The sequence below is a fragment of the Papio anubis genome, chromosome 16 (assembly GCF_008728515.1).
Source record: "Papio anubis isolate 15944 chromosome 16, Panubis1.0, whole genome shotgun sequence".
NCBI lineage: Eukaryota > Metazoa > Chordata > Mammalia > Primates > Cercopithecidae > Papio > Papio anubis.
Window position 1 is genome coordinate 11,044,211 of NC_044991.1, and position 12,072 is coordinate 11,056,282.

The following is a 12,072-nucleotide window of genomic DNA, read 5'->3' on the forward strand; positions in this document are numbered from 1 at the left end:
TCCTCAATCTTACTTTAATTAATTTTTTGAGGCTCCAGACAGAGGATGGTAAACGCACCCCGGGGTGGTGGTGTGAGACTCAGACAAGACTCTGAAGCAGTGACTCATCAATGAGCACCCACTAAGTACCAGGTTCTCAATGCAGTCGACCCTCTTAGCCACCGTGTGGGGGGATCCTTGCACCCACAATGCAGTCAACCCTCTTAGCCACTGTGTGGGGGGATCCGTGCACCCATTTACAGATGGGAGGTGCCAGGTGAGGAAGGCAAGTGATACACTCCAGGCCACCCTGCCAGTCAACAGCAGAACCAGGATTGGTTTGTTTTGATGTGGAATTTTTTGTTTGTTTTGATATAGGGTCTTGCTCTGTTGTCCAGGCTGGAATACAGTGGCATGATCACCAATCACTGTAGCCTCAAATTCCTGGATTCAAGCAAACCTCCCACCACCTCAGCCTCCCAAGTAGATGGGACTACAGACATGCACCACCACACTTGGTTAATTTTTTTATTTTTTGTAGAAATGGGGTCCTACTCTGTTGCCCAAGCTGGTCTTGAACTCCTGGGCTCAAGTGATTCTCTTGCCACGGCCTCCCAAAGTGCTGGGATTACAGGCATGAGCCACCAAGCCCGGCCAGAACCAGGACTGAAACCCAAACGTTATATGATCTATTTGCCTCCCTGAGCAGCAGCCTTCCAAGGGTACGAGAGGGGTGAGGTAATAATCCCTGCCTTGAGGGCGGCTGGACTCACTGGCACCATGCTGGCACAGGGCCTGGCCTGCAGTACACGCTCCGTAAATAGTGGCCTGTCCCTATGAGGGAAAGACATCTGCTTAGTAGATGAGGAAATCAGGTGTTCCCTGTGACCAGACAGGAGACGCACAGTGGGAACAGCGTTTCTCATCTCTCAGCCTGGTCAGGGAGCCACGTGAAGCCTACTGCTCCCAGAAGAGGCTCCACCTGGCTGGGCGCAGTGGCTCACGCCTGTAATCCCAGCACTTTGGGAGGTTGAGGCAGGCAGATCACCCGAGGTCAGGAGTTCAAGACCAGCCTGGCCAACATGACAAAACCCCGTCTCTACTAAAAATTAGCTGGGAGGGGTGGCACACGCCTGGAGAATTGCTTGAACCCAGGAGGCGGAGGTTGCAGTGAAGCCAGATCACACCACTGCACTCCAGCCTAGATGACACAGTGAGACTCCATCTCAAAAAAAAAAAAAAAAATGGCTCTACCAGATTCGAGGTTAGAAACCATGTTCAAACAAATGTGGCAGAAGGAGGGAGGGAGGACAGGCCAGAGAGGCAGATCCTGAGAAAGCTTGGACAGGGACCATGGCCTGGCCTGAGGCTGGACCTGCCCTGGCCGTGGTGTTGATATGGATGGGGTGGGTGAAAAGGCAGGGACCAGCTGTACCCTGGCAAAGAGGCCTCTGCAAACAGCCCTGATGTGTAACATCTGCCATTTTCCATGGTGTAAATACTCCCTCCACGGCCAATTTCAAGCGCCCAACTCTTTCATCACTGGCTTGCAAAATTCCCGAGCGTCTGGAAATTGGCCCTCACCAGCTGGCTCGAGCGAGCCCCTGGCAAGGACAGTGCCAGGGCTTGAGTGTAGCAGAGCTGTGCCGGCCCCCTCGATGCTGCCCCACTTGGAGACTGGAGCAAGCCCTATAGTACTCACTTCCTGTGCGGCTTTCGGCAGGAATGCTGCTCCTCCGCAGGCCTGGGCCAGGCACTGGCCAGAGGCAGGACTCCAAGCAAGGGGGTCCTGGGGGCCCTGTCTCACCAGCTTTCCCCCTGCAGAGAGCCCTCCCGCCAGCCCTCCCCAGAGACCTTTTTAATTAAGCCAGAATGGCTGGCAAACCAGCAGCTCCAAATAGAGTGTCAAGGCAGCCCCGGGGGTCCCATTTAAGTAAATTGAATGGAGCCTGTGCTTGGTGAGCTAACGAAGAGGGAGGTGCAAGTGCGACTCCATGGGGTGCGGCATGCAGGGCCTCCGCAGAAGGAAGGCCACAGGGAAGCAAAGAGTACGTCGAAATCCCCAGCCCACTCGGGGCGTCAGTCTTGCCGCAGAAAGAAGTGGGTTCAAACCTGGCCCCCAGCTGGCGGCGGGACCTCGGGCCAGTGACATCCCCCCCGTTGGGCCTCAGGGTCGCCAGCTACTAGGTGGGATCCTTCGCATAGCTGGGGAGTGGGTTCAGGGAGCCACCCCATCCAGGGGCTGGTGGATGGCAGGAGCCGGAAAATGGTGTTTTTCCAAATGGGGCAGGACCAGACCTGCCATCCAGGCTGTCATCCCTGGGTGGTGCCTGTGGACTGAGGCATCCGTGCTAACCCCACTGCCCCTCCCTCCCGCATCCCCACGGAGGCCCTGCTCTCCTCACACACACATCATCCCCCAGCTCCCACCACCTCCCAGAAGCTGTCCCCTCCCCTGTGTACCATCCCTGGAGCCGGCCAGCCCCATGATGGCCCAGGGGCCTGGGACACACTGTTCAGCTCAGCACCCACTCCTCCTTGTCCTCCCTGCTCCCAGCACACAGGAGGGACATGCAGAGAGGACACACAGGACAACCACGGGGCCACTCACCCTCAGCGCCATGGGGCTATATGGGGTGGAGTCACTGGAGAGGACAGGACACCCTGGCCTGGTGAAGGGACGTTGTGATAGAGACAAAGGCCTTGAGGGTAGTGGAAAGGTCTGGATTTTGTCCTGAGGGCAATGAGGAGCAACAGAAGTTTTGAGGCAGGGAAGAGCCCAACCAGACTGGCCCTCTGGGAAAATCACCCCAGCTGTTTGGGGGAGAATGGACAGAAGGGCCCAGGTGGCCAGGCTTTGTGGTGTGCGCCTGTAGTCCCAGCTACTTGGGAGGCTGAAGAGGCAGTATTGCTTGATCGTGCCACTGCACTCCAGCCTGGGCAGCAGAGCAAGACCCTGTCTCTCTTTTTTTTTGTTGTTAATTTTTTTTTTTAAAGAAGAAAACAGAAGGGCTCAGGTGGAGAGGTGAATAGAAGTCAGATTTGCAGGGACTGGCAGGGGATGCACTGTGGTTGCCTTGGTGTCCAGGCCGAGCAGCTCAGGAGGAAAAGAGTCCCAGAGAGGCCCAGTCCTAGCCAGCTTCACTCATTCACTCATCATTCATTCAGCAGACACCCCAGCCTTTCCCTCCTCTGAGCTTGGCCCTGGCTGGGCAGTAAGGTTGCATGGATGTACTGGACCCAGCTCAGCCCAGCACTTCTCAGGGGACAGATACACAAACCGAGGCACATGCATGGGGCTGCCCAGGCCTGGCCAGGGTCCTGGGGCCCTCACACCTCCCCTGCGGGCCCAGCCTGGCTGCGCTGCACTGGCCTGCTCGTGGTGCTCGATGCCCATGCTGACGGTGTTGACCAGGATGGCCATCATGATGCCCCGGTTGAAGTACTTGCTGTCCACGATGCCGCGCAGCTTGGCTCGCGTCTCCCGCCACACGTCCCCGCACAGCCAGACCGCCCCATCCACCTGCTCCTCCTCCTCCTCCTCCTCCTTCCCCAGTTCCGAGGAGGCTCCATCCTCGCTGCTCCGGGTCCCGTCCCCATCTGCCTCGTCCTCGCCACCAGCAGAGCTCCCGGAGCCCGAGCCCTCCTGGCCGGAGTCGGTGCTGCCCAGGCCTGAGGGCCGCCGGCCAGCCTCATGTTGGCAGCAAGGGCAGCTGGCGGGGTCAGAGGCCAGCGTGGCGGGGATGGGCTGCACCAGGGTGTGGGGTGTCGCGTCCAGGGGGCTATGTCGCGGGCACAGCTCTGAAAAGCAAACGGGAGGGGTGTAGAGTTGTTGCCCACACCAGGTCCAATCCACCCGGGGACACATCCGAGCGCGCTTGGCTCCCAGGCCCACAGGTCTGCCTGGAACCAGCTGACCCAGCCTGGAAGGGCGGGGGGCCCCCGGGGAAGTGGCTGCAGCTCTCTGAGCTTTGTCCACCCCTGTTGTAGATGTGGGGGCAGGAACGCCCACCATGCAGACTATAGGAGGATTATCTCCCTTAAGGCACATGATGGGCCCAGCACGGTGCAGGGCACGTGTCCATGCTGACCGGCCATCCCTCCTGGCCCAGGCCCTGGGTCAGCACAGGACAGACTCAGAGCCCCAGTCACGCAGCTTGGGAACTAAATGTGATTCTGAAAGAGCCAGGCCAATGTGGGGGCGGGCCCCCTCAGAGGAGGCCACGGTGGCCTTGGTGTTCTCAAGTTTCTTGTCCGTACAGCAGGTGGGGAGTGGGGAGGGGAGGTTTGTTTCCCAGGGAGGGGAGGAGGCATGGAGCCCTGGGGCAGGGGCAGACCCTCACTCCAGAAGCCCCTGGGACTTCCCTCCACACAAGGGGTGGAGGTGGGGGCAGCGGGCAGGAAGGCCCGCTGGGAAGAGGGAACTTCATCCCTTTGCTGCCCCAGAATCACAGGAGAAGCCTGGGCTGGCCCCGGACTGCGTTCTGTGATCTGTGAACCATCTCAAAGAGGTGCCAGAGAGGCCTCTCTCTGCCTGGTTTAATTTCTTCTTTGTGTTTTCCTGTGTATTCCTAGAATAAACACATTTTGCTTGTGTAAGCCAAAAAAGTAACATGAAAGGGAAAGAAAAGCATGTCACACCTGCCCTTCATTTCCACACTTGCCTCCAGCTGCCTCCCAAGCCCCAAATAAGCACCCCTGACTCGTTCCCACCTCTGGAGCCGGAGCAGGCAGCCAGGAGCCCAGCGGCCAGTCCCATCTCACCCCGGAGGACAGGCCAAAGCCCTTCCCCGCGCCGGCTCACTGCTCCCACCTGGACATGGGGCGGCTGCCAACTCTCGTTTTCCAGGGCAGAGGGGAGGCGCAGGGGCAAGGGGGCACAGGTGCCAGGAGAGGGGGCTAGGCGGCCGCGGGAAGCCTGTTGGAGTGAACGCTTCTCCCCCACGTCCTCCAGCAACACCGGTGCCAGCCTTGCCTGGCCCCGGCTCCTGTATCCGCATGCCGGGCCTGCCCACGGGCCACCTGGGGCCTCCTCCAAGCCCACGCCTGGACGGCTGGCACCCAAGGATGGGTGGGCGGCAGCTCTGAGCGTGCATTCTTCTGCTCGCCTCCCAAGAATCGATTCCCAGACCATGAAGGCTGGAAGGACTGGGCTTTCCAGAGCAGGGTCTGGGGTGGCTGACTCCCGCTGCTAACGCTGCGTGCTGGGGGCCCCTGTCCTCACTTTACAGGCAGGAGACAGGCCTGCAGAGGCCCGCGTCTGCTCAAGCACAGTCCCCATGCCTGCTGACTTCCTTCTCGGCGCCAACTGGGAGAAGTGGCGCTGGGGCTGGGGGCTGGGGGCAGGGCCCACCTCTGTGGCCCTGGCTTGCCTCTTCCCGAGTGATCATTTCCAGGGGAGGCAGGCCCCTGCAAAGCCTGGCAATGCCGGCTTCTGAGATGCTCCCTTCGTCTCCCTGACCCTTAGTCTTCCCATCTGAAAAGTGGGGATAATATTACTATCTGCTCCTTTCTCAGGACTGTTTCCTGGAACAGATGAGGCAACCAACAGGGCAGCCCCTTCCAAGCCTAACAGCATAACCTCAGCCAGGGGCAGTGGCTCATGCCTGTAATCCCAGCACTTTGGGAGGCCAAGGCGGGAGGATCACATGAGCCCAAGAGTTTGAGACCAGCCTGGGCAACACAGGGAGACCTATCTTTACAAAAAAAAAAATTAAAAATTAGCCGGGCACGGGGGTGCACGCCTATAGTCCCAGCTACTCTGAAGGCTGACGCGGCAGGATGGCTTAAGTCTAGGAGATCGAGGTTGCAGTAAGCTGTGTTGGTGTCACTGTACTCCCTCGGTGACCCTGTCTCAACAATAACAACAACAAAAAACAAAAGTGTAACTCCCGCAGCCCCAGGGCAAGCACAGAGCACAGGGTGGCATGAGTCCCCAACATGCCACAGCTTTGAGGGGGCAGACCCATAGCCCCTTTGTGCCAGGCACCCAGGGTCATTGCTCGGGTGTGCTGGAAAGCAGGGGACAGCAGAAGGAACCCAGAGAAGGGAGTGATGTGGGCTGCAGCAGGGGAAGAATTTGAGCTTCCCAAGACTGAGGACAGACACTTGTTCATTCCTCTCAAGTGTGGCTCCCGGTGCAGAGCTGCTATCTCCACACACACAGGGATCGAATGCCTCCAGGGAAAGGCTGAGTTCCACCCAGCACCAGGCCCAGTCCAGTACAGACTCTGACAGGTGCCAGGAGAGGGCAGGCAGAGATGGGGACAGAGCTCCCTGGGGGCTGTGAAGGAAACACTTGAGCACAAAGTGAAGACCTGGAATGTGGAGGCTGCTGGGCCTGCTGGACGTGCTAGAAAGGAGCGACACTTGGCATGCAGTGCCTGAGTGCCGTGTCGGATGCAGGGCCACTTACTGTAGTGCCGGGGCTCCTTGGCATGGGGCCCAGATTTGGCGGGCGCCGGGGCCTCCGGGCCCAGAGCCTGGCGCCGGCTCTGCAGGGCCTGGTAGAGGCCCAGAGCGCGGCGCTTGGCCTTGCGCAGGATGTGGCAGACATACTGGAAGATCTCCTCGTAGCAGTCGCCAGGCTCGGCGTAGCTGGCCACCGTACTGGAGGACAGGTAGCGCTGCCGCTGTTCCAGCATCAGCCGGTGCTCCCGTTGCTTGGTCTCCGAGAACTGGGTCGCTATGACAACGAGGCACAGGTTGATCATGAAGAAGGAGCCCACCTGTGACCAACGGGAGGAGAGGACAGGGACAGGGACACGGATGGAGGGGACAGAGGGGTGAGAGAGGCAGAGTCATGGGGTGGGGACAGCAGGGAGACATGGGGAGGGGGAGGCAGAGGGAGATGGGGAGATGGAGACGGAGATGGAGATGCAGGTACAGAGGCAGAAATTAAGCAAGGTGGAGGGACAGGGACCAACCAGAGACACAGAGGCCAGAGCAGGGGCAGGTAGAAAGAGACAGCGAGGTACACAGACGCAATGACAAAGAAAATGAGACAGGCTCAGAGAGGACAGACACAAGGGAGGGGAGATGCAGGGGATGAGTGGAGACAGGGAAAGAGGCAGGAGAGGTGGAGGGGCCCAGAGAGACACAGGCACAGACACAGATGGACAGGAAAAGATCGCTGAGGCCTCGCTCCAGGAGAAGGCAACGGCCTAGGCAGCTCCCCAGGCCCGACTGGGATCTGCTTCAAAGCCCAGCTCCCCTCACACCCCTAGGCCCTGGCCTGGCCCCCATCCGCCTGGGACATCTGCACTGAGCCCAGGGAGGGAGGCCACAGTCCGTTTCGGGTTTCCCAGGCCCTGAGTCCTTGCCCAGCCCTGCCTTCTCTCTGGTCAGAATCTGGCCTCAGCTGGGACCCCAGACGAGAAAAGAGAAGGTCCCTCGGGGTTTTCACATGGCTTTATTTGTGCTTACAGGAAATGGAGGGGGAGAGGCTGCCCCGGTTGGCACTGGGGATCCCATCTCCTCGTGGCCTGATGGCTCCAGGAGTGGGGCTCCTCTCCAGTTTCCAGGCTTTCAGGGCACAGCCCCCTCCCCAGCATTTGCTGAGCCTGGGAGTGAACTTGGCTGCCAGCCAACCAGAGCAGATAGCTTTCATCCCCCTCGGAGGTGCCTGCCAGGAGGCTCTCCCCGGCTGCAGCCTCATCAATGACGATTGAGTAGCTAGGGTCTGGGAGGGTTACCGGCCCAGAGGACTCTGGGAAAATCCCCTGCCTATCGGGTAAGAAGATGGCCTCCCATCCTTGTCTCAGTCACCTCGTCCACAAGCACTTCCTGGGGAGCTGCCCTGCACCAGGCCTGTGTGAGGGTCGCAGGAAGAGAGGGCTGGGCCCTGCCCTCTGGGACCACACATTTGTCAGGCTCCTACCCGCCTCTGCCTCTGCAGCTGCTGCCCTGGGCGACCCAGGCAGGCCTCCATCCCCTCCTGGCCTCCACTTCCCCATCTGTAAAATAGAAGGCTCAGACCTGATGAGCCAAGAACTTTTCAAGTCAGAAGGAGGCCGGGTGCGGTGGCTCAGGCCTGTAATCCCAACACTTTGGGAGGCCGAAGTGGGTGATTCACTTGAAGTCAGGAGTTCGAGACCAGCCTGGCCAACATGGTGAAATCCCGTCACTACTAAAAATACAAAAATTAGCCAGGTGTGGTGGTGTGCACCTGTAATCCCAGCTACTCAGGAAGCTGAGGTAGGAGAATCACTTGAACCCGGAAGGCAGAGGTTGCAGTGAGCCGAGATCAGGCCATTGCACTCCAGCCTGGGCAACAAGAGCAAGACTCCGTCTTAAAAAAAAAAAAAAAGACAAGAAAGAAAGAAAGAGCACTGGGGGCTCAGGGCCGTGGCTCACACCTGTAATCCCAGTGCTTTGGGAAGCCAAGGCAGGAGGATCACTTGAGTCCAGGAGTTTGAGACCAGCCTAAGAAACATAGCAAGACCCTGTCTCAAAACAAAATTTAAAAATTAGCCAGGCATGGTGGTGCGTGCCCATAGTCCCAGCTACTCAGGAGGCTGAGTGGGGACGATCGCTTGAGCCCAGGAGATCAAGGCTGCAGTGAGCTATGATTGCACCACAGCACTTCAGCCTGGGCGACAGAGCCAGACCTTGTCTCTAAAATAAAATAAAAATAATAAAAATAAAAATGTAAAGGAGTACTAGAGCCTGGGCTTGAAGGCCAAGTACCCCTCACCTTTCTGGTGTTCAGAGTCCTCACGGGAGGCGACCCTGCAGGTGACATAGAAGCGCATTTGTCCTGACTTTGCTTTGTGAACCCCTCCCAGCGCCTGGAAAAACTCAGCCCTTTCAGCCTCTCGCCAGCACCCCTTGTCCTGTGACAGGGCCGCCTGAGACCCGACAGCAGCAGCCGCAATAGTAGCAGAGCACATGTACTGAGCACTCACTGTGTGCCAAGGGCATGCAGGCTTCAGGCTCTGTCTCACCTAACCCTCCTGAGAGCCCAGGAGCAAGGTGCTGTCACTGTCCCCCATTTCACAATGAGCTTGGGGAGCATTGCGCTTTACCCCATCCGCACCCTTAGCCACCCTGAACCCCACAGCAAGAGCAGATGGAGCATCCTCCAGCCCCTCCTGGGAACCGGAGTCTCCTCCTGCAACCTCAGTGGCTTGTGGCTCCCACACTGCAGTATCCCGACCAGCTTCAGGGGCTCTGTGAGCCACCGCCGCCCAAGAGGCTCTTTCCCTGCTGACCTCCTGAGTCTTTAAGGCTCAATTCTGGCATCACCTCCTCCAAGAAGCCTCCCACCTCCCCATCCCTCCTCCAGGCTGGATTGGGAGCCTTCTCTGGGCTCCCTTCTATCATGGCACCTAAGATGCCGTATGGTCACTGACTGCTGTCAGCCCATCTTCTCACGAGACTGTGAGCTCCTTGAGGACAGGGGCTGGGCCTTACTCACTGCTCTGTTCCTAGCACTTGCCTCAGGGCCTGGTGCAGTGTGGGCTTCCTGAATGTTCTAGTGAATGAGTATGCAAGGCCATGGATGGCAATGCTGAATATCTGGCCCCTCTCCTTTTATCTGGGGCATCTCCTATAGGTCCAAGGCTCCAGCCTCCCCAAGAAAGCACTGGAGTCTCCGGTCACCTGCCGGTCTGGCCTGGGTCCCCAGGTCAAGGTCCTGCCAGCCCAGGATGGGGCACTGCCCTGGAGGGTCAAGTGTGCCCTCTCCCACCACCAGGAAGCCAGAGAACCCAGCCTCGCAACAGCAGGATTCAGCAGCGGCTCCTGGGAGTCAATCACCTTGACATTTTGGGGACTGTGCTGTGCTGAAGCTGCAGTCAGGCATGACGAGGTGGATGAGCTCACCCTGGGGAGACTGTGTGCGGGTGCAGGCAAGAGGGGCTGGCCAGGAAGAGGCAGGTGGGCCCACCTCCATCTCCAGGTTACCCCAACAAGGCAGGGCTGCCCAAGAGATGGGAGTCCCTCTGAGAATTTCAGGGAGTTCCACCAGATCACCATCAGGCGACCTCCCTCCAAACCCTGCTCAGTCTCCAGGCATCTTGTCTTCCCTGTCCAGGAAAACAGGCATGAGCTGGAAGCCCTTCTGAAGCTTCCAGTCTGAGGCTGCACCTCGGGCTCAGGTCATGCAAAGAGTGTATCCCAGAGATACAAGGCAGAGAAACAGAAGCAGAGCATCGGTGGGGAAGTAAGTGCCCAGACATGAGAAATGACAGCAATTGAAGGTGATGGATGCTTCCGACAGCCACCCCTGATGAGCCCCTTCAATCACCTGCTGCCCGGCGGTGCTGAGAAATAGCCCCTCTTGCTCCCTCATCCCAGCTCGCCTCGCTCTGAGGGGCTCCCTGGGGGTTCCCAAAGACCCTCCTCCTCAGGTTCTGAGCGCGCCTAGGAGCCCAGGCTCCCTGACACTTACTATGATAAGCAGGATGAAGTAGATGAAGTTGTAGAAGGAGTGAGCATCCATCACATAGTACATGATCTCCACCCAGCCTTCCAGAGTGATCACCTGCCACCCAGAGGAGAGAGACAGAGAGGGCTGGCCCATCAGAAAGCCCGTAGCCCGGGCAGCACCCCACACAGAGGCCCCACTGTGTGCCAGAACGCATCACACATGCTGCCTCAAGTCCCTCTCACAGGGGCTGGACGAGGCACATCACATTATACAGGTGAGGAAACTGAGGCTCAGCAAGGGGAAGGCACTTGCCCACTGCCGCATAGCCAGGAAGAGGTGGAGCCAGGATTTGAACCTTGGTCCTTCCGGTCTACCACACCAGCGGGAGGGCTGGAAAAGCAGGGAGCCTTCCCCTGCTCCAGCTTATCAGCTGGGCCGCCCACCCTCTTTGAGCCTCAGCTGCTTCTTCTGTATGTGGGGAGCCCACCTGGCAGGGCTGGGGTGCAGCTCGGTGAAGCCTGGTAGTATGCACTGTGATGAGGCTGGTGTGACTCTGTCACCACCCACCCCACCCCAACTCCTTCCCAGACTGGGGGATGGAGCAGCCTTGGGAAAGACAAACTGTAGGTCCTTGCTGGCTTCTGGCAAATGCACAGAGTGGGACCCCCAGAGCAGCCACCCACCCTCCTGGGCAGACAGTTCCAAAACACAGTTGTTGCCGTCACCTCACACCCTGCAGCTCTGAACAAATGATCCTGACGCTCCCCCAGAGCAAAGTGCCTAGGGCAGCGGAGGGCAGTGCAGGGCAGCACAGGGCAGTGGAGGCAGCGCAGGGCAGCGGAGGCAGCAGAGTTCGGCCCTCCCACCACTCCCTCAGGGAATTCCCAGCTCCCCCGTCTGCTCCTGCCCCTTCTTTCCGAGGACAGCAGAAAGGTAACCTCTACTCAGCACTCTCTGCACACAGGGCTGGCTGCCCTGAGTGCGCCATCTGCTTTATTCTTAACAGCCACCCAAGGTGAGGGGGGCTGTTACTACCCCATTTTAAAGATGAGAAAACTGAGGCACAGAGAGGCCAAGCAATACACCCAAAGTCCACTGCCCTAGTTCCTTCCCTACACAAACCCCAGCCTATCCTCTGCAGACTGTAGGCTGACAGGACAGTCAGTGCAGTGGGGTCATGCAACAAGCGCTTTGCACACCATGAGGCTAGCGCTGCTTTGTGAATGTGTGTGTATTATGTGCACTGGGTGACAAGGCGAGAAACATTTCTTACTGACTCCAGATTAGCTACTTGGCACTCCCTGCACCAGAATTTTGCTCAGGCTGTCCCCACCGGGAATGTCCTCCTACCCCATGATCCTGGCCTTGGTCAGCCAATCCCTCCAACAGAGCTTGAATCCTGCCTCTCCTCTCTGAACAGCCCTCCCTGCTGGGATCCATATGGCCCAAGGCAACCTGGGGCTCTGCAAAGAGCTCAGGCTTTGGGGTCACCCAGAGCTGGGTTAAGATCCTAGTTTTGCCATTTAATACTCACATCATCTGTGGTCAATTAGCTTGCTTCCTTTCTTTGAACCTCAGGTTCTCTGTCTATAAAATGGGCACGATAATGCCTATTCTGCCAGCAAGCTGGGCAGGTTTCAGTGAGATAGGGGGTGGCAAATGCCTAGCACAGAGCCCTGCCCACCAGGCAGAGCTGCCCACTCTAGGACCAGGTTGGCCCC

General features: G+C 58.4%; 1 protein-coding gene across 3 annotated transcripts in view; it reads right to left on the bottom strand.

Annotated features, from left to right (window-relative positions):
- The window catches only part of CACNA1I (calcium voltage-gated channel subunit alpha1 I), a 121,393-nt gene that overhangs the window by 37,776 nt on the left and 71,545 nt on the right, over positions 1-12,072 (bottom strand). For 2 of the 3 annotated variants that reach the window (XM_031656286.1, XM_031656284.1), the window contains 3 exons: positions 10,373-10,465; positions 6,395-6,707; positions 3,353-3,780 (listed from right to left, as the gene is read on the bottom strand). In XM_031656286.1, coding sequence (XP_031512146.1) covers positions 3,353-3,780; positions 6,395-6,707; positions 10,373-10,465 — 834 coding nt within the window. Of the gene's footprint in view, positions 1-3,352; positions 3,781-6,394; positions 6,708-10,372; positions 10,466-12,072 lie in introns of those variants that run through there. The other variant, XM_031656285.1, reaches the window with a different exon arrangement.